This window comes from Pongo pygmaeus, chromosome 19, assembly GCF_028885625.2.
Source record: "Pongo pygmaeus isolate AG05252 chromosome 19, NHGRI_mPonPyg2-v2.0_pri, whole genome shotgun sequence".
Taxonomy (NCBI): Eukaryota; Metazoa; Chordata; class Mammalia; order Primates; family Hominidae; genus Pongo; species Pongo pygmaeus.
The window spans coordinates 171,665-199,508 of record NC_072392.2 but is presented as its reverse complement, the minus strand read 5'-3'; the positions used below and the strand labels follow the sequence as shown (position 1 = coordinate 199,508).

The 27,844-nt window shown below is 51.6% G+C and overlaps 1 protein-coding gene across 10 annotated transcripts in view; it reads left to right on the top strand.

Annotated features, from left to right (window-relative positions):
- The window catches only part of RPH3AL (rabphilin 3A like (without C2 domains)), a 161,043-nt gene that overhangs the window by 44,133 nt on the left and 89,066 nt on the right, over positions 1 to 27,844 (top strand). For all 10 annotated transcript variants that reach the window (XM_063656193.1, XM_063656197.1, XM_054457160.2 and 7 more), the window contains 2 exons: positions 20,374 to 20,486; positions 26,279 to 26,422. In XM_063656193.1, the coding sequence (XP_063512263.1) occupies positions 20,410 to 20,486; positions 26,279 to 26,422 (221 nt within the window). In that variant the 5' untranslated portion in view covers positions 20,374 to 20,409. The remainder of the gene's footprint in view (positions 1 to 20,373; positions 20,487 to 26,278; positions 26,423 to 27,844) is intronic.

The window sequence follows — 27,844 nt, the reverse complement described above, 5'->3', positions numbered from 1 at the left end:
TCACCATCACTGGCCATCAGAGAAATGCAAATCAAAACCACAATGAGATACCATCTCACACCAGTTAGAATGGCAATCATTCAAAAGTCAGGAAACAACAGGTGCTGGAGAGGATGTGGAGAAATAGGAACACTTTTACACTGTTGGTGGGACTGTAAACTAGTTCAACCCTTGTGGAAGTCAGTGTGGCGATTCCTCAGGGATCTAGAACTAGAAATTCCATTCGACCCAGCCATCCCATTACTGGGTATATACCCAAAGGACTATAAATCATGCTGCTATAAAGACACATGCACACGTATGTTTATTGCGGCATTATTCACAATAGCAAAGACTTGGAACCAACCCAAATGTCCAACAATGATAGACTGGATTAAGAAAATGTGGCACATATACACCATGGAATACTATGCAGCCATAAAAAATGATGAGTTCATGTCCTTTGTAGGGACATGGATGAAATTGGAAATCATCATTCTCAGTAAACTATTGCAAGAACAAAAAACCAAACACCGCATATTCTCACTCATAGGTGGGAACTGAACAATGAGAACACATGGACACAGGAAGGGGAACATCACACTTCGGGGACTGTTGTGGGGTGGGGGGAGGGGGGAGGGATAGCATTGGGAGATATACCTAATGCTAGATGACGAGTTGGTGGGTGCAGCGCACCAGCATGGCACATGTATACATATGTAACTTACCTGCACATTGCGCACATGTACCATAAAACCTAAAGTATAATAATAATAATAATAATAATAATAATAATAAAAGAAAGAAAAAAATAATAAAATAAAAAAATAAAAATAAAAACAAACTTATGATGTAAAAAAAAACAAAAAAACAGTGATTGTGATGATAGTGATGATGGTGATGGTGATTGACAATGATGGTGATGATGATGAGGGCAATGATAGTGGTGTTGGTGATGATGATGGTAATAATGATGGTGATGACAGTGATGATGATAATGTCTGATGGTGATGATGACTGATGGTGGTGAATATGATGATGATGGTGACAGTGATGGTGATGATGTGGGTGATGGTAATGATGACAATGATAATGTCTGATGGTGGTGATGGTGATGATGGTGATGATGATGAGGGTGATTATAGTGGTGTTGGAGACCATGATGGTGACAATGATGATGACAGTGATGATGGTGGTGGTGACAGAGATGACAGTGATGGTGGTGGTGGTGACTGATGGAGGTGAATATAATGATGGTGTAACAGTGATGGTGATGATAGTGATGGTGGTGATGGTGACTGATGGAGGTGAATATAATGATGATGTAACAGTGATGGTGATGATAGTGATGGTGGTGATGGTGACTGACAATGATGGTCATGATGATGAGGGTGATTATAGTGGTGTTGGTGATGATGATGGTAATAATGATGATGGTGATGATGACAGTGATGATGACAATGTCTGATGGTGATGATGACTGATGGAGGTGAATATGATGATGGTGACAGTGATGGTGATGATAGTGATGAGGGTGATGATAGTGGTGTTGATGATGTTAATGAAGATGATGATGGTGATGATGGTGATGATGATAGTGATGATGGTGGTGGTGACAGAGATGACAGTGATGGTGATGATGATGATGATGTGGGTGATGGTGATGATAATGAGGATGATGTCTGATGGTGTTGATGGTGATGATGATGTGGGTGATGATGATGTGGGTGATGATGGTGATGATGTCTGATGGTGATGATGATGAGGGTGGTGATAGTGGTGTTGGTGACGATGATGGTAATAATGATGATGGTGATGGTGACAGAGATGACAGTGATGGTTGTGATGATGACTGATGGAGGTGAATATGATGATGATGTAGCAGTGATGGTGATGACAGTGATGATGGTGATGGTGATTGACAATGATGGTGAGGATGATGAGGGTGATTATAGTGGTGTTGGTGATGATGGTGGTAATAACGATGATGGTGATCATGACAATGTCTGATGGTGATGATGACTGGAGGTGAATATGATGATGGTGACAGTGATGGCGATGATAGTGATGATAGTGGTGACGATGATGATGATGGTGGTGATGACAGAGATGACAGTGATGGTGATGATGATGATGACTGATGGTGATGATGGTGGATATGATGATGATGATGATGATGGTGATGGTGATGATGATGGTGGTGATGATAGTGATGATGGTGGTGATGACAGAGATGACAGTGATGGTGATGGTAATGATGATGACTGATGGTGATGATGGTGGATATGATGATGATGATGATGGTGATGGTGGTGACGATGATGATGATGGTGATGATGATGGTGGTGATGACAGAGATGACAGTGATGGTGATGGTAATGATGATGACTGATGGTGATGATGGTGGATATGATGATGATGATGATGATGGTGATGGTGATGATGAGGACGGCCATGATGGCCCTACCCTGAGAATGCACACTGTGACAGGCTTTGCGCTGGTTGTGTTACCTGCACCACCTCTATCAGGTTTTCTCAACTCCAGTGCTTTGGCATTTAGGCTGGATAGCTCTGTCATGGGGGCTGTTTTGTGCCTCAGGGATGTTTAGCAGCATTCCTGGCCTCTACCCACTGGATGGATAGTAGCACCCCCAACTATGTCTCCAGATATTTCCAAATATCTTTTGGGGGACAAAATCACTCTGATTCAGAACCACCGGTTGAATTTATTCTTCCCAATAGCCCCAGGAGGCAGCTACTCATTTATAGACGATGCACCTAAGGCTTAGAGAAATGAAGGAAGTTGCCCAAGGTCAGCAAGCTCATAATTCACAGCCAGAATGCAAACCTCAGATACGCGACCCTGAGCCCCGACCTGTAACCACTGCCCTTTGTCACCTGGCAGAAGAAGAGAATTCATCAGCCTGCTGGCAGGGCTACCTGGAGTGCGTGACGGGGTTGAGCGCCTGCTTGGTCAGTCCCAGCATCCCTTGCCAGATTCATTTGGAGCTAATAAAAATAGTGGCTCTGCCCATTTTCTGACTTGGTTTGAACTCAGAGAGCTGAATGTGTTTATGTAGAGACTGACTCCACAGCCCACAGTCCTGTGCCACGATAGGGAAGTCCTGCATCTTCTCCTTCCCTCAGGCAGCCATGTCACCTGGTGCGTCACCTGTGGACATCTGTGGGGAGCAGGAACAGGCATGGATGTGGTTTTTTGCAAGTGGGACCTCGCAAGGTCATTGTCTGTGTCCTCCTAATGTTGTGAACCTGGTTTTTACAGGTTGAATGCCCAAAATATCTACTTGTAATTTTACTTTTATAATAATTTTTTATGAATAATTAAAAACATGCAGAAAAGTGGAACAAATGTTATAGTGAAACTTACATGCCTGACATTTGGAATCCATCACTAACAATTTCCTTTTTCTGTCATGGTGTTTCTTGTTTTTGGAACCCAGATTAGCATCATGTCTGGCTGGCTGGTCAATGAGACACTATAAATTCTCTATGAGGAGAATAAATTAATAACATATTAATTTGGGATAGATGGTCTTCATTCACCAGAGTAATGGGGAAGGTCATGGATGACCTTCTAATCACCATCACCAATCATCACCACATACAGAAACCCTGTTCCCTTTTGCTGTCCCCCTTCCCCGACCCCAACAAGCCCTAGGCAACCACTGATCTACTTTCTGTCTCTATAAATTTGTCTATTCTGAACATTCTACATAAATGGAATCATATAATATGTGGCTTTTTGTGACTGGCTTCTTTTAGCAGATTTTCAAGGTTTGTCTGTGTTGTAGCATGAATCGATACTTCATTCCTTTTTGTAGCCAAATAATATCCCTTTGTATGGATACACCATATTTTGTTTGTCCTTTTTCCAGTTGATGGAGATTTGAGTTGTTTCCCCCTTTGGCTATTGTGAATGGTGCTGCTATGAACATCGGTGTACAGGTTTTTATTTGAACACTTGCTTTCAATTCTTTTGGGTCTATACCTGGGAGCGGAATTGTTGGGTCAGATGATAATTCTATGTTAACTTGTTGAGGAACTAAACTGTCTTCCATAGTGGCTGCACCATCTCCATTCCCACCAACAAGGCACACGTGTTCCAGTTTCTCCACATCCTCACGAACACTTGTTATTTTTCATATTTTTTAGTATAGCCATCCTAGTGGATGTGAAGTGGTATCTCACGGTGGTTTTGATTTGTGTTTTCCTGATGGTTAATGATGTTGAGTCTTTTTTCATGTGATTTTTGGGCATTTGCGTATCTTCTTTGGGGAAATGTCTTTTCAAATCCTTTGCCCGTGTTTAAATGGAATTGTCATTTTGTTGTTGAGTTGTGAGAGTTATTTATATAGTGTAGATACTAGACCCTTATGAGATACATGGTTTGCAAATATCTTCTCCCATTCTATGGGCTGTCTTTTCACCTTCTCGATAGTGTCCTTTGATGGACAAAGTTGTAAATTATGACAAATTTACAAATTATGATAAAGTCAGCCAGGCACAGTGGTGTATGCCTGTCATCTCAGCTACCTGGGGGGCCGAGGTGGGAGGACCACTTGAGCCCAGGAGTTTGAGATGAACCTAAACAACACGGCAAGACCCCTGTCTCAAAAAAATTATGATAAAAAGTCCAATTTGTCTCTTTTTTCTCTTGTTGTGTATGTCATCTAAGAAATCTTGTTGTGTTGTGTCATCTAAGAAATCACTGCCAAATCTGAAATCATGAAAATTTACCCTGACATTCCTTGTAAGAATTTCATAGTTTTAGCTCTTGCATTAGGTTTTGATCTGTTTGAGTTAAATTTTGCAATGATGTGATGTCAGGGTCCACGTCGTCCTTCTGCACGTGGCCCTCCACTTGTCCCAGCAGATGTTGTTGAAAAGACTGTTCTTTCCCCATTGTATGGTCTCGGCAGCCTTGTTGAAAGTCAGTTGACCACTGATGTATGGGTTTATTTCTGGGGTCTCAGTTCTATTCTAGTGCCACATGTTTTCACTACCATCTGGGCAGGAGGCACCCTGCTCTGAGGGAGTGTTTGGTCCAGTAGGAGAGGTCAGACACGTTCACCAGAAACTGGGAAGTTCTGGGAAGAGGTAAAAACAGTGTGCTTATGAGGATGAGGCAGCGATTGCTTCAGCCCCGGGCAGTAAGTGTGGATGTGGGGAGGCCTGGGCCTGGGCCTGAGGGATGATGCCAGGTGTGAGACAAACTTGGCAAGGCAGGGTGGAGTCTATGGATGGCCATGAACTCCCGGGTGAGGACCCTGGGCTTGATTTTGAGGTGTCTGGATGGAGTGGGGCCTTTGGAGAGCCTGTCTGATGGCAGGATTGGTCGGGTCTGAGCTTGGGAGTCTGGAGCCAGGGGGACCCCTTAGGACTATGGGGTGACTGAGGAGGTCTGGGTGACACCTGGTTCAGGCAGTGGGTCTGGTGGGGAGCAGGGGCTGTCTTTGAAAATGCCCCAGGGCTCAGACATCAGCTCCTTTGTGCCTCTGCTCTGAGGGCCTAGGGTGGGACAATAGTGGCACTGGGGGCTGGTGACTGAGGTCCCACAGGCCTTGCATCTCTCATCCCAGCCCCTGCCTGCTCCGGGAAACAGCCAACCTGTCTCCTCTGCAATCCCCTTCAGGCTGTCCTGGCCCAGTTCTTCTCAGAACTCCTGTTTGGCCAAAATTACTGCGCGACTCACAGTTTCCAGGAACTCCGTGCTCCGCACTGCTGGGTGCATGGCAGGTGCTCGGAGAATACCCGGCTTATTGCTTTCATTAGGCATCACACCTGTAGGCACCGCACCTGTAGGCCTCACACCTGTAGGCACCGAGCCTGTAGGCCTCACACCTGTAGGCACCACGCCTGTAGGCACCGCACCTGTAGGCCTCACACCTGTAGGCACCATGCCTGTAGGCACTGCACCTGTAGGCCTCACACCTGTAGGCACTGCGCCTGTAGGCACCGCACCTGTAGGCATCGCACCTGTAGGCACATCTGTAGGCACACCTGTAGGCACCACACCTGTAGGCACCACGCCTGTAGGCACCACACCTGTAGGCACCACACCTGTAGGCATGGCACCTGTAGGCACCATGCCTGTAGGCACCACGCCTGTAGGCACTGCACCTGTAGGCACCATGCCTGTAGGCACCACGCCTGTCGGCACTGCACCTGTAGGCCTCACACCTGTAGGCACACCTGTAGGCACCACACCTGTAGGCACACCTGTAGGCACCACACCTGTAGGCACCGCACCTGTAGGCACCACACCTGTAGGCACCGCACCTGTAGGCACCACACCTGTAGGCACTGCACCTGTAGGCCTCACGCCTGTAGGCACCGCACCTGTAGGCACGCCTGTAGGCACCGCGCCTGTAGGCACTGCACCTGTAGGCCTCACACCTGTAGGCACCGCACCTGTAGGCCTCACACCTGTAGGCACACCTGTAGGCACCACACCTGTCGGCACTGCACCTGTCGGCCTCACACCTGTAGGCACACCTGTAGGCACCGTGCCTGTAGGCACCACGCCTGTAGGCACCGCGCCTGTAGGCCTCACACCTGTAGGCACCACACCTGTAGGCACACCTGTAGGCACCGCACCTGTAGGCACACCTGTAGGCACCGCGCCTGTAGGCACTGCACCTGTAGGCACCACACCTGTAGGCCTCACACCTGTAGGCACCATGCCTGTAGGCATCGCACCTGTAGGCCTCACACCTGTAGGCACACCTGTAGGCACCACACCTGTAGGCACCGCACCTATAGGCCTCACACCTGTAGGCACCACACCTGTAGGCACTGCGCCTATAGGCCTCACACCTGTAGGCACCACGCCTGTAGGCACCACACCTGTAGGCACACCTGTAGGCACCACACCTGTAGGCACCACACCTGTAGGCACCACACCTATAGGCCTCACACCTGTAGGCACTGCACCTGTAGGCACCACACCTGTAGGCACCACACCTGTAGGCCTCACACCTGTAGGCACCGCACCTGCAACCCGACGCCTTGGGAGGAGGAGGGGGATAGAAAGCACCTGGGCTCAGCCCAGCTCCATTGGGCCAAACTGGGCACCTGGTGCCGGCTTACGGGGCATTGGGCAAGTGGCTGCCCCTCTTGAGCTGGTTTCTTCTTTTCTGGAAGGAGTGATGATCGCATCGTCCTCTGGGGCTTGTGATGATTCCAGTTGGTCAGCCAGTGGCAGGCACCTGGCAGGTGGGCAGCACCCATGGAGGCGTCTTCTTCCTCTCCCAGTTTGGTAGTGCAGGGTCAGGCTGAGCACGTGTAGGGATGTTTGTTAACTTGGGGGCCCCTCCTAGAGGCCCTGAAAACTCCTAGCTAAGTGCCAGTGGTTCTGTCTGACCCTTCCCCCTGTCTGTCTTCTCTGTAGCAAGCCATGTTCTGGGGTGGCCCCCACTGTCGCCTGAGCCCTCCGCTGGCCCCCACTGTTGCCTGAGCCCTCCGCTGGCCCCCACTGTCGCCTGAGCCCTCCGCTCGCCCCTTACGGGCACTGTCACTTATTTGGGGTCTTAGCCTCTGGCAGGAGAATGGGGAGTGTGCAGAGAACCGGACAGCTTGTTCCCAGGCAGGGCAGTGCCTAACCCTGGAGTTGCAACAGAGAAACGTCTGTTTGTGTTTCTGTGAGCAAGAGGAGACAGCTGGGCCCACAGATAGCAGGCGAGGTCAGCCGGGGATGGCCTTGGCTGCTGGCTGTAAGCAAACCCTGGCTCTGGTGAGGTGGGGGAGGAAGGTTGGAGAAGTACCTGGCAGGACCCATGGAGAGCCACCTGGGAGCTGGAGTCTGGGCTGGGCTGTGCAGAGGCTGTTGGCGGAGGCGGGTGTGGGACGCTGCCCCCCGGGGCCTGGAGCACCGCCCTCAGCACACCTGAGGACTGGGACTTTTCCAAGCGGGTGAGGAGGGGTGAGCCTTCTTTTTCCCCAGAAGCTTCTCTGCTTCATGGAGAGGTTTCTCGGGCTCCTTCAACAAGCAGCTCCCAGGTGGAAGCCGAAATCAGGTTTCCTATGCAAAGATTCTGCCTCCCTGGGACTTTCCAGACCCACATAAATCACATAAATGGAAGCAGGCCTGTATTTCTGCATTAAAGGACAAATAGCATGAATGCTTGACACTGCCCATCCCAAGCCAGGTGCTCAGCAGCCCGGGAGGATTTGGGCATTTTCTGGGCAGGGAGCGCTCAGGGGCCACAGGTACCTACGTATTATTCTGGTCACGTTTGCACTAAGTTTGAATTTCATTTTCTCTTCTCTCTCTCTCTCTCTCTCTGTGTGGTTACCCTGTAAATTTTTTTTTTTTTTTTTTTTTTTTTGAGGCAGGGTCTTGCTCTGTTACCCAGGCTGGAGTGCAGTGGTACGATCATGGCTCACTGCAGCCTCCGTCTCCTGGGCTCAAGTGATCCTTCTGCTCAGCCTCCTGAGTATCTGAGACTACAGGTGCGTGCCACCACGCCCAGCTAATTTTTAAATTTTTTGTAGAGATGTGGTCTTGCTCTGTTGCCCAGGTTGGTCTCGAACTCCTGAGCTCAAACGATCCTTCTGCCTTGGCTTCCCAAAGTACTAGGGTTACAGGTGTGAGCCACCACGCCCAGCCTGATTTCCCTGCTGTCACCACCTTCAGCTCTGTGACTGCCTTGATAGAGCAGTTCTACCTACACTGTTTCATGCCTTTCAGAAAAGATAAAAGCAAGCTATGCCTCTGGGGACATGTAGGCAGAGCTGTGGCTGTTAAAATCTGAGGGCTGGCACTTGAGATGGGGGAGAAGTAGGTTATTTCACATCTCATTTGCATTGGAGGCTTTGCAGAGCATTTCTGCCTGGGAATGAGAACAGCGTCAGATGAAGAGACGAGCAGGGATTTGGGGTCCACTGGAGCGGGAGTTGCCGGTCATTAAAGATGCCCAAGGATTTACTTTCCTAGGTTAAAAAAGACCCACAGGATTAAGTGAAACCTCCTACGTGTGCCCCATGCGGGGCCTTGCGGGGGTACAGAGAAAACCCTTGCCCGGCCCTCGAGCAGCGGGACTGAGCGGCTGGGCACGGGCCTGGTGCCTCGTCAGCACCCAGCGCATGTTCGTTAAATGAGGACTGAGCGGCTGGGCATGGGCCTGGTGCCTCGTCAGCACCCAGCGTGTGTGTGTTGAATGAGGACTGAGCGGCTGGGTATGGGCCTGGTGCCTCGTCAGCACCCAGCATGTGTTTGTTAAATGAGGACTGAGCGGCTGGGCACGGGCCTGGTGCCTCGTCAGCACCCAGCATGTGTTTGTTAAATGAGGACTGAGCGGCTGGGCACGGGCCTGGTGCCTCGTCAGCATCCAGCGTGTGTTTGTTGAATGAACGAGGCCAAGGAAAGTGAAAGGTGCTGCTGTTGGTCCTGCCGAGGACAGGAGCAGACACTTAGCTCTGTGACCAAGTTGGGGTGCCTCCTGGTCGGGGTCCTGGGTGGCATGTCTAGGATTGCTGCTCCTCAAAGCACACAGGCAAGAAAAGCTGCAGGAGTCTTAGCAGGGGCTGGAGGGTCCGTAGAGAGCCCATGTGTGGCAGAGGGAAAGCGGCAGGTTAAGGAGGCGAGGGGTTCACACTGTTGGGCTTTAAATTCCAGGCCAGCGAGGCTGGGCCTTATGCCGTGAGGTGGTTTTTAAGATAAAATGTTAATGGCAGGCTGGGTGTCGTGGTGTACTCCCATAGTCTCAGCTACTTGGGAGGCTGAGGCAGGAGGATCATTTGAGCCCAGAAGTTTGAGACCAGCCTGGGCAATGGAGCAAGACGCTGTCTTTACCAAAAAATTAAATACTTAGCCAGGCATGTAGTTCTAGCGACTTGGGAGGCTGATGCAAGGATCACTGGAGCCCAGCAGTTGGAGGCTGCACTCCAGCCTGGGCAACGGAGGAAGACGCTGTCTCAAAAAAAAAAATTATTGGTGCATAACCAATGTACATAGTTCCAGTGAGTGGCAAACTCTTGATGGTTAAATTAGTCCCCTGAAGGAGTACTGGACCCACCATGTCTGGGATCGGGGTAACAGTTAAAGGCCCCCGAGGATGCAGGCAGAATGAAATGCTGATGGGAGGGCGGTGGAGATGGGAGGAGCTGGAGAATTCCCAGGGGAGGTGGTGCTGGGCCACCCCCAGGTGGAGGAGGTAGACAGCGTGAACCAAAGATGTTCCAGGTGAGAGGGTGCCGGAGACAAGGCTGGGCGGCTGCGATGCCTCAAGGTCCTGGCGGCTGGAGCACCAGTTTTGCAGAGGGGTGGCTGGCAGAATGCAAGGGTGGTTTGTGCCAGATCATGGACGACCTTGAGGGCAGCTTGGGCTTTTTTCCTTAGTAGTGGGGAGCCACTGAAGGTTTGTGAGCAGGGGAATCACACGGCCTGACCTAGGCTGTAAGGATGACCTCTCTGGCTGCACATGAACCTGCAACGGGGAGCCCCAGCAGGTTCCAAGGCAGATGAGGAAGATTTGCCACTGTCCGGGCAACAGAGGAGGAGCATCGGAGCTGGGAGGAGGGGGAGCCGCCCCAGCAGGCAGACCTGGCAGGGTGCCCGGGGACGGTGGAGTCTGAGGGAGGTTTGTCAGGCACTGGTTTCCCCGGGGCTCCTGCTTCAACTCCGGAATCCACTCGAGCCTGCAATGCTTCCGAGTGAGTGGTTCCTTTGGCGTTTAGACAGGCCTTTGAGGCTCCCTCTCTGAGTCTTTAATCCTCCCAGCGCGGCCTGACAGGTGGAGGAAATGTTGACGTCTGGGCTCACCTTATCTTGCTGCTCTCCTCGTGTTTCCCGTATCATAGTAACAGAGCAGATGTCAGGGCTGTTGCTAAGGGTTCCCTTGGATATTAATACCTTGTGTTGAACGAAGGGCTCCCACACGGTGTCTTCGAGGCCTCAGGAAGCACCGGCTTGGTGGCAAGTATTCTTTTATATTTGTCCCAGCTTCTTTTCCCTCCTTTAAACCCCCTCTCTCCCTGTCGCCCTCCACGCTGGGGGCAGACGTGACTAACAGATCACAGCACCCTTTCCTACGGAGGCTGGAGGCAGCCTCCAACCCCTTTTCAACCCAGCCCTCTGGGCGCCAGCTCAGATTTAGCACTGGGGATGAAGCCTCTCTTCCAGCCCTGCAGCGGCCACCTGCGAACCCTCCAGGCCCTCTCCATGGGGTACCGGGGTACTTCCTCTGGCACCCGGGAGGGGAGGGGAGTGGGTTTTGCTTGCCTGTTGTGTCTCCTGTTTGCCTCCCTCGTCTGGTCTTTTGGCCTTTCCACCACAAGTGGAAAATCAAACTCTGAATAGTTCTGGACATTGAGGTCAGGGTTGGGGTTTTATCTGCCAGATGCCATTTTTATCCGTTATGTATTGCTGCGGTAACACCGCATGACAAGCACACCTGTCCAAACTTGGGGGTTTACGACCACCATTTATTACCCCTCCTCAGTCTACAGGCCGGCCGGGCAGTTCTGACACTCTTGCCCGCACCGTGCATTTCATTCTAAGCATCGTGATGCAGCGGCTCAGAGGGCACCAGCCACCCCCGGTGTGGAAAATGCACTGGAGCCCTCTCTCTGTGGCCGACACGAACTGGCGTCCTGCAGCTGCTGGTGGCCCGTGTTGGCCTTTGCACGTGGGTGTCCCTCCTAGGCACAGTGACTTCCCCCAGCCCCTCCATCCGCCGCCTCCTTCCCACCATCCGCCGCCTCCTTCGCACCGTTCGCCCTGCATCATTTCCTTTATTCTCACCGTAGAGATGGTCTGACCTGGACACCCGCACCCTCATACCCGGGGCCTCCTTTGTCACAGTCGCTCGGGGGTCACGGTGTGGCCGCGCTCTTGGGAATGCGTTTCTCTGGGGGTGTCTCATGCTCACGACTTCAAGGCAGACCCCAGCCAAGCAAATCCGCTGGTCTCAGGAGCTCGGATCTGCTGCCCATGCTCACTGTGGGTCGGACTTTGTGGCTGGATGAAAGCGCTCTTTCGTGCCACACCCTCGGGGGTCTGAAGGCTCCGTTATATCAGTGAACGTGTCCCTGAAACAAGATCGAAGAGGTGAAAATGCCAGGGTGTAAGGTGGGGAGCGATCACGGCCCTGGAAGAAGGTGGAGCCACACTTGGTGGGGTGGTTGCCTTGTCCCTGTCCCTGTCCCTCCACAGTGGACGGGCTGGCCCTGGGGGCAGGCATGGGGAGAAGGAGCCACACTTGCTGGGGTGGTTGCCTTGTCCCTGTCCCTGTCCCCCCGCAGTGGACGGGCTGGAGACTCCGTGGGTGTTTGCCAGGCTTCTCTGAGGCAGGTTGTTTTGCCTCCAGGTATGTTTTTCAAAGTCTGATACACGTTAGAGACAGACAGCTGCAGGCGGCTGGTGTTTTTTTTTCACTGTGCTGTGGCTGTTGTGAGTTTTGGAAGGTCAGAGTCGAGCCGCAGTTTTCCTGGAGTGATGATTATGCGCGCTGCTTCCTAGCAGGTACGGGGATGAGCTCCCAGGGCCCGTTTACGGGACCCGGCAGTCAGTCGGGGTGGAGAACAGTCGGCTGGAGGGATGTCATGTGACCGGTCCCAGCCACCGGGTCGCTCAGGGCTCTCAAGCCAGTGCTGGCTTTACCAGCTTCTGAGCCCACAAATGCTGTTAAGGAGATAGAAGCCTTCTTTTAAGTAGATGCATCTGTTTGCAAAGAAGAGGCCCTTTATTTTATTTATTTATTTACTTTTTTTGCGAATAGAGGATCGTCTACCTTATTGAAACCATCTAATTGGAGATCTACAGATTAGGCTACCAAGACACAGCTGCGTCCAGCAGAATTTATGTAGTGGACAATTTTAGGTGCACTTTGGGGAGAACAAGCATGAGGCCTGCAGCTGACGGCTTTGAGTGGCTGAGAACATGACTATGGAAAAGGTATCTCAAAAAATACACTTAAAACATGTACTTCATTTCCCTTTTGGGAACTTATCCTAAAGCAGTCATCAGAGATTTATCTCCCAGGATGTCCATTTTAGTGCTGCGTATAATACAGCAAAATTGGAAACAATCCATGTGCTCCCAAACAGGAAGATGGTAAAACGTATTGTATTCAGAATACTAAGTTATAGTTTAAAATCATATTTTTAAAGAACTTTAATAATATGGGAAAGCACAATGTGGTTTAAAAAACCAGCAAGCAGTGTATGCAGTAAGAACCCAATTTTATTTAAAAACCAGCAAGCAGTGTATGCAGTAAGAACCTAATTTTATTTAAAATGTGTACATAAATGCCCAGGAAAAGTTGGAAGGTGCTACATTAAAGTGTTAAGAGTCGCCATGGGGGTGGATGACACGTGAATTTAAGGTGTTTTCTCTTTAGGATCAAATATCCCACAGCCCCCAGGAGCGACCACGTGAGGCTGCATAATGGCCATCTCTGTGTCCGCAGTGATGTCTGTAGTGATGTCTGCAGTGATGTCTGCAGTGACTGATGCCCAGGGTGGTGAGCTCTGATGGGTGTCTCTGTGTCTGCAGTGATGTCTGTAGTGATGTCTGCAGTGATGTCTGCAGTGACTAATGCCCGGGGTGGTGAGCTCTCGACTTTAGAGAGAGAATTGCATCCTCCTGGAAGAAGGGGTTGTTTTTACAGATCTGTCTCAGGAAGTTGCCTGGGGCTGATGAGCCTCTGTCCCCTAGGAATTTTTCAGGAAATTATCACCAGGCAACTCCTGTTCCCTTCCCTGTTCCCCTCGGGGTCCTCCTAGTCCCTGCACTGCGGGGTTTTACAAGGGCTTGGGAACATCTGCCTGCTGGGCCGGCCAGCCCGAGTGCAGCCTCTGCTCAGCGTGTGTCGCCTGGCGGGGTCGAGGTGGCACCAGGAGGTCTCAGCTTCCCAGAGGAGGCTCCTGGGGGCACCAGCCCCTCAGCGAGGAGCGAGCTCAGCTGTCAGGTGGAGCTGCCTTGAGGCTGACTACCCCGTGGGGAATCTTGAGGAACAAACAGCCTGTGAGTCAGCAAGTCACAGAGCCTGGTTAGAGCCCAGCTGTCTGCTCTGAGCATGTCTGGGTTGTTTTCTGAATTCTTCCTTGTCTGGGAAACCACATCTCTCTGATGAAATACAGTTGAATTAAATGGATATTCCCTGAGCACCTACTTTGCAGTAGGCCCTGTCCTGGGTATCAGGGAGGGACGGAAGGAGGAGGATGTAGGGACCCCTCTAGGGCGCCCACAGTCCAGCAGGGAAGGAGAAATGGAAATTTCATGTCGATAGAACTGAAGACTTCTGGGCGGGCTCCTGGGTGGAATGCCCACCCTCCCCACGATGGGCCTGCCTTCCACATCAGCAGCCTTGACCTGTGTGCTCATTGAATATGCTCCTGTATACACACACACACACACACACACACATGCACACACGCACACACGTCTCTCCTCCTCCAGCCTCTTACCTGTCCCAGCTGGTAGGACCTCAGAGACAGACCTGGCCCTGGGGATCACGTCTCTAGTTTACTGAGGAAGTGGCCAGAGCTTCACCAGCCCTGTCCACAAAACCTCCTGTGTCTGATCCCCACAGAGCTCCACCAGCCCTGTCCACAAAACCTCCTGCCTCTTCTCACCCCAGAGATCCACCAACCCTCTCCACAAAACCTCCTGCCTGTGCTCCCCCGAGAGCTCCACCAGCCCTGTCCACAAAACCTCCTGCCTGTGCTCCCCCCAGAGCTCCACCAGCCCTGTCCACAAAACCTCCTGCCTCTGCTCCCCCCAGAGCTCCACCAGCCCTGTCCACAAAACCTCCTGCCTCTGCTCCCCCCAGAGCTCCACCAGCCCTGTCCACAAAACCTCCTGCCTCTGCTCCCCCCAGAGCTCCACCAGCCCTGTCCACAAAACCTCCTGCCTCTTCTTCCCCCAGAGATCCACCAGCCCTCTCCACAAAGCCTCCTGCCTGTGCTCCCCCAAGAGCTCCACCAGCCCTGTCCACAAAACCTCCTGCCTCTGCTCCCCAGGCCACTTCCATCCTCTCTCCTAAATCTGGGGGTTTGCCTTCCCTGCTTTTCCACTCACCTTCTATAAGGCCCTATTTTGTTCCCTCATCAGTTTAATTTTTGTCCAGGACAAATGGTCGTACCTGAGTACAAGGGCGCAGTCTGTGTTTAATGCACAGGGCACTGCTCTTTGGAGTTTTCAGGACCCTGCTCTTAAGAGAGAAGGGTCAGACTCCCTGCCCTCTGAGCCCAAGAGGTGAGTGCTGAGTGGTGGTGAGCATAGTTTACCCACTGGTGAAGGGGGTGCCGGGCATGGGGGTCGGCTGCTGAGGCCCTCCTTGCTGCCGAGTCAGGGAGCTGGCAGCTAGCGCAGGCTGACGAGGTTTGGAGAATCGAAGCTGGCAGCCAGTGCAGGCTGATGAGGTTTGGAGAATCGAAGCTGGCTCCATGGGCAGTTTCCTAAAATGTGCCTCCTCGAGTTGCCCTTCCTCTGTGAGTGAAGGACAGCTGTGCCTTCTGAGGTGCCAGCCACAGCCAGGGTGGGGGTGCACAGCCGTCCCAGAGCCAGGGCCTGAATTCTCCTGGGTTCTCATGTCCGACCTTTGCTCGGGGCCACCCCTGTGAACGTGGTCAGTCACAGACTTGCCATCAGTGATGAACCTGCCCTGACGCTGCCCGTGGCCCCAGCTCTGGAGGCGACATCCTTTCATCTCCCTTGGTCTGTGCAGCATTTGGCTCTGTGGCTCCTCTACCCTGAAGCTACAGCAGTGAGAAGGGTGGGGACATGGAGGATGCAGTTCTTGTGGCCTCCTCCTCTCTGCCCTGTCGACTGGGCTGGGGAGGGGCTCAGTTCCCACCTCCCAGGTGGGAGCAGCCAGCAGCCTCCCTGCCCGCTGCCTGCTGCCTGGCTCCCTCGCCTCCCTCGTGTAACTCAGCAGGGTCCAAATCAGGCATTGACATTGCACGAGGCGGTTGCTCCGGCCTGTCTCACAGCTCTGTTGGGTACCAGTGGGGAAACTGAGGCTCAGGAAGACAGTTGACTTGTTCCTGGACTTCTAGTAAGTTTACATAAAAGCCAAAATTTCACAGATTTTTTTTTCTTTCTTTTTTTTTGAGATAGAGTCTTGCTCTGTCACCCAGGCTGGAGTGCAGTGGCGCGATCTCGGCTCACTGCAACCTCCACCTCCCAGGTTCAAGTGATTCTCCTGCCTCAGCTTCCCGAATAGCTGGGATTACAGGTGCGCGCCATCACGCCTGGCTAATTTTTGTATTTTTAGTGGAGATGGGGTTTCTCCATGTTGCCCAGGCTGGTCTGAAACTCCTGAGCTCAAGTGATCCACCCACCTGAGTCTCCCAAAGTGCTGAGATTACAGGCATGAGCCACCACGCGTGGCCTGTAGTGTATTTTAATGTTTACATTGAACAGAATAATGCTTTGCACACACCCATGTGGAGCAGTGTGACTGCATAAGATAACTGAAGTTTTTAAAAAGCAAAGCAAACCATAGTGCTCTAAAGGCTGGGATGGGGCACGGATTTAAAGTTGTTTGAGGACGGTGTCATTTTTGACCTGTCTTTCCTTGCTTGTCCATCAGCCTCATCTGGGAGAAGATTGAGCCTACATCTGAGGAGGTCCCAGGTGATCTGGGCCTGGCCATGGGGTTTCCACACTTGGCTATTTGGGGTCTGGGGCTGCCCGGGTCTCTTTGCTGAGGCAGCCCGCTGGGGAGGGTCAGGTCTGATCTGGAAGAGCAGGTGCCTGGACGTGTCCATGGGGTAGAGGGACCAGTGTGGTTAAGGTCGTGGCCTGGCCCCTGTGTGGTCAGGTGGTGGCGGTCTGCACGTTACCTCTGCTGGTCATTATGGAAATGGGTGGCACTGGCCGAGAAAAGCAGTTCTCCAAGCTGGGCCCAGGCCTCTCTGGGGATCCCCCAACACCCTTCCAGAGATCCACAGGGTCAAAAATGTTTTCATAAGAATAGTAATGGGACTCTGGGTTTTATCCTCTCACAAATGTACAGAAAAGGAGAAGTTCATTGATGTGGTTTCAGATGTCACATTGGAACTAATCTTTAAGAAATTACCATCTGTTGAGTTTGGGTGCAATATCAAAGAAAAATATTTACAATTTCTGGAAAGTAAAAAAAGTCCTCCTCTTTTCAGCCATCATACATATTTGTGAGGGTCTGGATGTCCTTCAAGGACTTCAGCGAAACAACCTGTCACAAATGCGGGAATGAAAAATCAGATATGAAGGTCCAGCTGTTTTTTGTGAAGCCAAACGTTAAAAAGAGTTCTAAAAATGTAAAACAGTGTCATTTGTCTAATTGCTTTTTAAGTGTAGTTTTTCATAAAATATGTAAATTATGTGAATGTCTAATGGGTTTTTTTTTTAATGAATTAACATTTTAAAGATTTTCTCAGTTTTAATTTCTAGTATGGTAACTATTAATGGTCATAGCCCATGTATTTTGGAGTTCTCAAGAATATATATATAATATATATATTATATATATATATTTTATATATATATTATATATAATATATTATATATAATATATATTTTATATATATATTATATATATATTATATATAATATATATTTTATATATATATTATATATATATTATATATAATATATATTTTATATATATATTATATATATTATATATAATATATATTTTATATATATATTATATATTATATATAATATATATTTTATATATATAATATATATTATATATAATATATATTTTATATATATAATATATATTATATATAATATATATTTTATATATATATTATATATAATATATATTTTATATATATATTATATATATAATATATATTTTATATATATTATATATATAATATATATTTTATATATATAATATATATAATATATATATAATATATATTATATATATAATATATATATATTACATATATATTATATATATATATATATATTTTTTTTTTTTTGAGATGGAGTTTTGCTGTTGTTGCCCAGGCTGGAGTGCAATGGTGTGATCTCGGTTCACTGCAGCCTCCACCTCCAGGGTTCAAGCAATTCTCCTGCCTCAGCCTCCTGAGTAGCTGGGATTACAGGAATGCGCCACCACGCTCAGGCAATTTTTTTGTATTTTTAATAGAGGCAGGGTTTCACCACATTGGCCAGGCTGGTCTTGAACTCCTGACCTCAAGCAATCCTCCCACCTTGGCCTCCCAAAGTGCTGGGATTACAGGCCTGAGCCACTACATCCGGCCTCAAGAATTTTTTATGGCATTTTGTTGTTGTTTTTTGAGATAGTCTCGCTCTGTCACCCAGGCTGGAGTGCAGTCGTGCAATCATGGCTCACTGCAGCCTCGACCTCCTGGGCTCAGACAATCTCCTGCTCAGCTTCTGGAGTAGCTGGGACCACAGGCATGCACCACACCCAGCTAATTTTTGTTCTTTTTGTTGAGACAGGGTTTCACCACGTTGCCCAGGCTGATCTCGAACTCCTGGGCGCAAGCGACCTGCCTACTCCAGCCTCCCAAAGTGCTGGGATTACAGGCCTGAGCCACCATGTCTGGCCTGTGAATGAGTTATAATTCATTTTTTTTCATGGTCTGTATTTGTGCTGAAGTTGTAATTCACATACCATAAAATTCACGCTTTTAAAGGGTGCCATTCAGTGGTTTTAGTGTATTCACAAAATGTGTAACCATCACCACTGTCCAATTCCAGAACATTTTTATCACGCCAAAAAGAAGTCCTGAACCCACTGGGAGTCTGTTCCCCTCTTCCTGCAACCACTGACAACCACTCGTCACCTTCCATCTCTCTAGATTTGCTTATTCTGGACACACAATATAAACGGAATCATACAATACGTGGTCTTTTATGATTGGCTTTTCTTACTTAGGATGTTTTAAAGATTCATCCATGTTTTAGCTGGTATTAGCACTTCATTCCTTTTTATGGCCAAATAATAATCCATTGTAAATAATAATAATCCATTGTAAATAATAATACATTGTAAATAATAATCATTGTAAATAATAATAATCCATTGTAAATAATAATCCGTTGTAAATAATAATAATCCATTGTAAATAATAATCATTGTAAATAATACTAATCCATTGTAAATAATAATAATCCATTGTAAATAATAATCATTGTAAATAATAATCCATTGTAAATAATAATAATCCATTGTAAATAATCCATTGTAAATAATAATCATTGTAAATAATAATCCATTGTAAATAATAATTAATTGTCGTAAATAATAATAATCCATTGTAAATAATAATCATTGTATGGATATAGTACATTTTTCTCATTCGTCAGTTGATGGGTATTTTGGTTGTTTCTACTTTTTGGCGGTTATGAATAATGCTGCTAAGAACGTTTGTGTACAGTTTTTGGTGAGGACGTATGTTTTTGGTACTCTTGGGTGTGTAACTAGGAGTAGAGTTTCTGGGTCGTATGGTAAGTCTGTGTTCAACATTTTGAGGAAGTGTCAAACGGATTTCGAACCTGGATCTTTTTTAAGAGTGTAAAGGGGCCCTGGGTTTGAGAACCACTGGCCTAGCTGGGATTAGACCAGGGGAGTGTGGATGGCTCCGGAGAGCCCCTCCTCCTTGCTCTGGGATTGAGATACTCTCGGCCTCATCCCACACTCCCTTCAGAATGCACGCGTGGCATCCTCATAATAGACCACCAAAGACAATCCCGTCCTTGGAGGCAAGGAGAAAGCCGGCACACTAGACAGTGCACAGGTGAAGCCATCAGGGGGTCCTGGAGCAGGGTCACCTCTCTGCGGGATCCCCAGGTGCCATGCTCATGGCGGTGTCTATGGACGGCACCCCTTGGCATGGTGCTGGGTGGCAATCCTGGCTGTAGCTGCCACCCCCTGCCCTCTTGCCTGCCCTCGAGGGCATTGTGATCATGGGTGTGAATCTGTTGGGAAGGAGAGCCAGGTCCCCAGGTTTGGGAGAGGAGTAGGGTTTCCCAGGCTGTCTGGCCGTCGCCCCCCGGCCCAGCCCCTCCTGCTGGGTGACGTGCTCACTTCGGCCCCTGCTGTACGGGGAGCGGGCGGGGGGCAGATGGCCTCCAGAGCTGAGTTGAAAACTGCTAAGGGTGTGCCTGCTCTCTCCCTTCTGACTCTAACCCTTTGATGCCCTGCCGGTCATGTTCACTCTTGTCACTCGGCCGCACGAGCCACCTGGTCACCCTCCTAGAATCATGAGCCTTCTGAAGAGGAGACTTGAGGGAAGAGTGTTTTGCTGGAGAAGACGGTTCCCACAGTGAGATTCCAGGCATCAGTGGGGACCGTGCCTGGAGATGGGGTGGAGGGGCCCGAGGGCATAGAGACCCTGTCTGCCATCTGTACCCCAGCCAGTGATGCACACTCTTTTGTCTTCCCTCCTTCATCTCAGATGTGACTCCCCACCCCCAGCCGGGTGCTCCGAGCCATGGCCGACACCATCTTCGGCAGTGGGAATGATCAGTGGGTTTGCCCCAATGACCGGCAGCTTGCCCTTCGAGCCAAGTGAGTACCTCTGGGGCCCCCCAGGCCTTCCCTTCCTTCTGCCTCCCTGCTCCTCTCCTGTCTTTAGCAAGATTCATTCCCAGGGGCCCAGAAGGAGAGATGTTTGGAGAGAGGTGCCTGTCGGATGCACACCACACTCCAGGCCCTGGACACAGCCATTCACTCATTTAACTGCCATGCAGAATTTATCCCCATTTTCCAGATGAGAAAAGTGAGGCTGAGCTCCTTGCCCACGTCACTTAACTTGTGGGTGGCAGGGCTTCGACCCACACCTGGATCCAGCTGACTCCTAAGCCTGTGTCCTTTCTATCAACAGGCTGCAGGGACCCACACCCCCTCATGTGCCTTCTCTCTTGTCACTGAGCCATAGGACTGCGAGTCCCTTAATACAGGGAGCCTTTGATCTCTGGATGTCCAGTCATAGCCCAGTGCTTGGCACTGTCAGACAGGAGAACAAAGGTCTGTTGCAATGGACGAGGAGCTGCCCCTCAGGCGGAAGCACAACCAGCCCCAAGCTGCCCCAGGGCCTTCTCCGTGCTCTCCTGAGAATCTCACTAGTTCTTTGCCTCCAGTTTCTTCCCTTGGGGGTCCTGCTTTCTTTTTTCTTGTCGCCCAGGCTGGAGTGCAATGGCACAATTTTAGCTCACGGCAGCCTCTGCTTCCCTGGTTTAAGCAATTCTGCCTCCTGAGTAGCTGGGATTACAGGTGCCCCCTACCACAATGGGCTAATTTTTGTATTTTTAGTAGATACGGGGGTTTTACCATGTTGGCCAGGCTGGTCTCGAACTCCTGACCTCAAGTGAGCCACCCGCCTTGGTCTCCCAAAGTGCTGGGATTACAGGCGTGAGCCACTGCGCCTGGCCCTGGTTTCCCTGCTATCCCTCGTCCTAGTGACCTCTCAGCTCTGGGTAGGTCAGGCCAGCTCCACTGACTGTGCACTGTGGCTGGAGATGGGGGTTCTCAGATGCCTTGCCTGCCTTCCAGTCCCTCCCTGTCCCTCAGAGGGGCTGGGTGTCTCTGGCGTCTGATAAGTCCAAAAGGGCCCCTTCATCCTTCAACCCATGCCAATTACGGGAGCCAGCATTTCCCAAGTGGGACCAAATTAAAAAAATCTGCAATTAGATGTTATGAGCCTGCAGGGGACAGAGCTGAAACATCAAAGGGGGATGGAAAGATTAATTCGAAACACCCCAGAAGAGTGGAGTCATGCGTGATTTGCAGGAATCTGCACCACAGTTAAGTTGTCCCCTTCGCCAGGAGGGCTCGGCTCCTTCACGCGGCCCCTGCAGTGGGTGAGGTCGGTCCCTCTCCCTCTCTATCCTCTGATGCCAGGCAGATGAAGTGTCCTCCCGGGCAGGGTAGGAGTTTCCAAGAAGAGCTCCGCCACCGTGCTCTCTACAGGGCCCAGCAAGACTCCTGACCCTCCAGGGTTCCCTTCAGCTCTGCCTGAACTTGTCTCTCGCTCAGCAGCAGCCAAATGCTGTTGTAGCCCCTTTAGAAGAGAGAATGCTTTTATCCCCTCCCCTGGGGTGCACTGCCTTGTAGTACCTGGCACAGTCTCTGGAAAGGAGAGGCGTACTAATCTCCAGCCGCGGAGCTGGGAGCTGTGTCCCGTGGGACCCTCAGGGACATCTGGGCTGCAGCTCGGGGCTCCCCTCAGTCCTCCAGCTGCCACCAGATGTTTTCTAACCCCCTACTATGTGCCAGGCACTGACTGCACCGCAGTGAACAGGACCAACACGGTCCTTGGTCTTAAAGCACAGGTGGGCAGAGGTGAGCATTATTTGAATAGTTACCCAGGTAAGTTGCTTTGACGGTGATAACAGGCAGTGGGGACGTGGGTGAAGGTGTAACTTACTCTGAGGATCAGGAGGGGCTTCCCTGAGAGTGTGCTGCCTGCACTGAGACCCAGAAGATGGATCAATGTTAGATGGGAGTAGGCGGGAAGCACTTCCAGGCAGAAGGAACAGCACGTGCAAAGGCCCCGAGGTAGAAGGAACAGGGCATGTGGAGGCCCTGGCCGGAGGTCAGTGTGTTGTGAGTGCAAAGTGTGAAGGGTGGACAGTGTGGAAGGAAGATGGAGAGGTAGGCAGGGGCCAGGGGCAGGGCCTGGTCCTCCAGAGACTCACGTTCCGGAGGGGAGATGGACGGTTTCACGTTGTCTCGTAATAACGTATCAGCCCAATGAAGGACATATACCCAGGCCTTCCAGGAACTCTGAGAGTAGATTCTTTACCTGATTTGGAGGGGATCAAGGAAAAGCCTCCAGGTGAAGGTCATGTTTAAAGAAGTCTTTAAAAAGAATAGGCCGGTCGCGGTGGCTCACGCCTGTAATCCCAGCACTTTGGGAGGCTGAGGTGGGTGGATCATGAGGTCAGGCATTTGAGACCAGCCTGGCCAACATAGTGAAACCCTGTCTCTACTAAAAATACAAAAAATTAGCTGGGTGTGGTGGCGGGCACCTGTAATCCCAGCTGCTCGGGAGGCCGAGGCAGGAGAATCGCTTGTACCTGGGAGGCGGATGTTGCATTGAGCTGAGATCGTGCCACTGCATTCCAGTCTGGGCGACAGACTGAGATTCTGTCTCAAAATAGACATAGATAGATAGATAGATAGATAGATAGATAGATAGATAGAAAGAATAGGAGTGAGAGGTGGACAGAGGGTTTAGGGAGAGAGACAGGGGCCCCAGGTGAAGGGTGCAGCATGAGCAAAGGTCTGGGGACTGCACGAAGCCTAGAACACAAGGGAGTCACTGGTGAGCTGAGAGACGAGGGCGCCGTGCGGGGAACGTGCGGGGGAAGGACAGGGGGCTTCCAGACCGGGGTGCAAAGTGTGAAGGGTGGACAGTGTGGAAGGAAGATGGAGAGGTAGGCAGGGGCCAGGGAAGAACCAGACGTGCAGGTTCTTCCTGGAGGTTGCAGCCCATCGATGTCATGTGCCCTCAAGTCGGCCTCCATCGGCTGTGTGGAGGGGACATTGCGAGGGGGTGGGCAGCATGCTCAGTGGAGCTATGGCCGTAGGCGGGCGTCAGGACCTGGCCCGGAGCAGCAGGTCAGATGAGAGGACGTGGATGGCTGGGGCCTGGAGGCAGAGGAGATGGAGGCAGGAACGTGGGTGCGGAGGCAGCCCTGGGGGAGACTGAAATGCTCCCAAGCAGGGCTGTCAGCAGCTGCTGGACACGAACTCGGCAGGTCAGGGCTCAGGCCTTGAGTCGGTGGTGGAGGCCAACCCCAGATTCCTGCTAGTTAGCTGCATTCCACAGCTCATTTCCCCTGAGAAATGGGGAGGCCTGCCTCGCGGAGTGCCTCAGGGTCCAGGCCTGCCTCGCCAGGTGGCTGAGGGTCTGGGCCTTACAGGGCGACTCTGAGGGTCTAGGCCTGCCTTATGGGATGACTGTGAGGGTCCAGGCCTGCCTCTCGGGGTGACTAAGGGTCTGGGCCCACCTCGCCGGGTGACTGTGAGGGTCTGAGCCTGCCTTGGGGGGTGACTGAGGGTCCAGGCCTGCCTTGCAAGGTGACTGAGGGTCTGGACTGTCTCACGGGGTGATGGAGGGTCCAGGCCTGCCTCGGGGTGACTGTGAGAGTCCGATGGAAGACATCTGTAGTGTCCTGTGCCATTACCGGCCCCAGAACAAGCTCGTGGGACCCGTGTCCATCAGGACAGGCGGTGGTGGTGCTGATGCTTCTGTCCCTCCTTCTGTGTGTTCCTGGGACCCTTCCTTTCTCTCCATTAGCTGGAGGGCGGAGGGGGTGGTGATTCCCTGAACCTGGGGGCCCTGACTTCCAACTCCCTTCCCCTGGCCCGGGAACCACACGAAGTGTGTCCTGGCCCATCACTGACCCCTGGAGCCTCTGAAATGCTCAGATGGAACAACCCAGTAGGTAGGGGTTGGGGAGGGGATATCGCTTTTTGGGGCCTGAACCCCTGAATGTGTCCAGTTCATAGGAGCAAGGCAGGTGGTCCAGGCAGAGGCTGCCCACTCCAGAGACTGGCTTTGCCCCACTTCCAGCCCTGCCCTGCTGCCCCGGTATTTTCCTTCCCCAGCGCCGTGAACACTGCTTGAAAAGTGTTGGTCTAGGGCATTGCAGTTTTTTTTTTTTTTTTTAAATTGGAAAAACAGGCAGTGTAGAAGTATGGATCCCTGAAATACCACACACCACCCACGCCCCCTGCCTTTCCTGTGCGATCTCCTCCACCTGAATCCGCCTCCCTCCTTCCACAGGGAAGCACCTGTTCATCCTGTAAAAGCTCACACATGGTAAAGCCGTGCCTGACAGCCCTCCCCATGATAATTACAGTTATCACCATTAACGACCATTTGTAGGCAATTGGGAATTTGCTATGTAAAAGCACCTTATCTACCCTGCCTCATTAATCCTCACAGCACCCCTTAAAGAGACAGATCAGAAAACCAAGGGTGAGACCCTCATCCGAGGTCTCGCATCTGGGAAGGGATGGGACCAGAAGATAAGACCGTCCAGTGGACTCCAAACCCTACATCTTCACATTCATCAGCCCCCAGCTCCCCCTGACAGAGAAAGGATATGCTTATTAGCTTTCCAAACTCCTCTTGTGTCGGCCACAGAGAACCGTTAGCTGCAACAGCCGGGACCAGGCAGGACATGAGACCACCAGGGCCCATCCTGTGTCAGGGAGCCCCCAGGAAAGGGTCTGCCTCCCTCAGCCTGCTGCCCTGGGTCCTGCCTCCAGGACTCTTGCCTTCTGACACTTCCCTAAAGAAAGTGAGCCTTTCCAGAGCCTCATGCCCTCCCTGCTGGGTAATTCTCTTATTTATCCACTTCCTGACGCCACCTGCACGTCCCACCAAGCAGCCTGTCCCTGGCACCTAAGAGGCCAGGCGTCCCAGCGGGTACTTGATAATGCGTAGAATGAAAACGCCTTAGACCCGTTAGTTAAATAGGTATCTGTGTCATTGATTTGGCATCTGCCTCCCCCACCATATTGTAGTTCTTCAGGGTGCAGTGGCTTTTCCCGTCTCGTTCATCTCTGCACACAGTAATGTCACAGGCACGGAATGTCTCGGGGAAGCTGGCACCCACCCAGGGCAGGGGCTCTGGGGTTTGATCTGCTGCCGCCACTCTCTCCCTGTCCAGAAAAATAGAAGGAGTTTGAGTTCTTCCCCCGCCCCAGGTGCAGCCTCAGGAGGCGTCAGTCCTGCAGCCCAGTGGAGCAGAGACAGCTCAACCTCCGGACCCACTCCCAGCCCTCCCTCGCAGTTGCCTTTCCTCACCTGGGCTCCTCTTATGAAACACGCTTTCCCCCCCGCCTCGAACCTGCTTGTTTTCAAAGTGTTCATATCAACAGCTGTGTCTTTACCCTAATTACATTGCTTTCCTGTCCCCTGGTGAACTCCGTCTCACTACCTTACGGAGCACGGAGCTCCCTTTTTCTTCTCTTGATAATCTCTCCTGCTGCTCCCTGGACACCTCATGTGCTGTGACCTTGGCCTTCTCTGTGTGCTTGAGGGTTGTATTCCGTGTTTCCGCCTCCCGGGCTAAGGTGGTGCCACCGTCTTTGCCAAGGCCCAGGAGCTGGCAGATGGCAGGGCTGGCGCTTGGAGCCTGTGTCTGCCCCGTCTCTGTTGCCCGCGTGCCTTGCCCGCGGCACACGGCACCTGCCCCGTCTCTGTTGTCCGTGCTCCTCGCCCCCGGCACAGCACCTGGGCTGTCCACTGACTGTTCTCGGGGGGGGGCTTTGTGGATGTGGTAGGGGCTGCCGGAGTTTGCACCCGGGAGACCTCAACGCCGTCTGTGTTATTCTCTCTCGAGGCTGCAGACGGGCTGGTCTGTGCACACCTACCAGACGGAGAAGCAGAGGAGGAGCCAGCACCTCAGCCCCGCGGAGGTGGAGATCATCCTGCAGGTCATCCAGAGGGCCGAGCGGCTCGACATCCTGGAGCAGCAGAGAATCGGGTGAGGCGGGGCTGGGCCCAGCTCAGTGGGAGGACAGCAAGGGCTTTGGCACAAGCGCAGGGGACTGGGAGGCCGGCACTCCGGGTCCTGGTTTTGCTATTCACCTCCGGGAGTGGGTCAGGAGGTCACTGACTCCAGCCCTTGCCGAAGGGTGTTCTGCCTGAACACTGGGAGTGTAACCCAGCCTGCTGAGGCCTCAGCATACCCCTCTGTCAGACGGGGCTACTAGCTGCTAGCTGAGGTGTGCACCCCATGCTGAGGGCGTGAATGAGCCTGGTGAAGCGTCCCAGGGGCTGTTCGGCTGTGCACACCTGCAGGTCAGCTGTGGTTCAGCCAAGGGAGGGGTTCAGGTGGAGGCCGAGCCACAGGTCGCCCCTCAAAGGCTCCAGCAGGAGCCGCTCCCCGGCTGGCTCTATGTGCCTCTCCTGGCCCCCGCCTCCAGTGTCGACCACAGCTCAGTCTTCCAGCACTCCCATCGTGTCCTGTGTTTAATTACAAAAGCAATTCATACTTCCTAGAAAATCTGAAAAACACAGAAAAGCACAAGTAGGAAGACACAAATGCACTGGGCAGGAATTGATTTCATTCTGGCCTCCTACGTATCTTTTATCTTTCTTTTCTTTTCTTTTTTTCTTTTTTGAGATGGTCTCACTCTGCAATGTAGATTAGAGTGCAGTGGTGCGATCACAGATCACTGCAGCCTCAACTTCCTGGGCTCAAGCGATCTCCCCACCTCAGCCTTAAGTAGCTAGGACTGTGCGTGGGCACCACCACACCCAGCTGTTTTTTATTTTATTTTTTTGTACAGGCAGGGTCTCACTATGTTACCTAGGCTGGTCTCGAACTCCTGAGCTCAAACGATCCGCCTGCCTCAGCCTCACAAATGGCTGGGATTTCAGGCATGAGCCACCCTGCCCGGCCTTCTTATCTTTACAGTGGGAAAGACAGGCCAGATGGCATGGCTCATTCTTCAGCTGTGAGTCCACGTGTTCTCCCAGAGCCTTCGCTGGTCCCGTGGAACATGCCCCTCCCCTCAACGTCCCTCCCCTCCCTCCCCTCAATGTCCCTCCCCTCCCTCCCCTCCAACTCCCTCCCCCTCCCTCCCCTCAATCTCCCTCCCCCTCCCTCCCCTCAATGTCCCTCCTCTCCCTCCCCTCAAACTCCCTCCCCCTCCCTCCCCTCAGTCTCCCTCCCCCTCCCTCCCCTCAGTCTTCCTCCCCCTCCCTCCCCTCAATCTCCCTCCTCCTCCCTCCCCTCAATCTCCCTCCCCTCCCTCCCCTCAGTCTCCCTCCTCCTCCCTCCCCTCAATCTCCCTCCACCTCCCTCCCCTCAGTCTCCCTCCCCCTCCCTCCCCTCAATCTCCCTCCCCCTCCCTCCCCTCAGTCTCCCTCCACCTCCCTCCCCTCAGTCTCCCTCCACCTC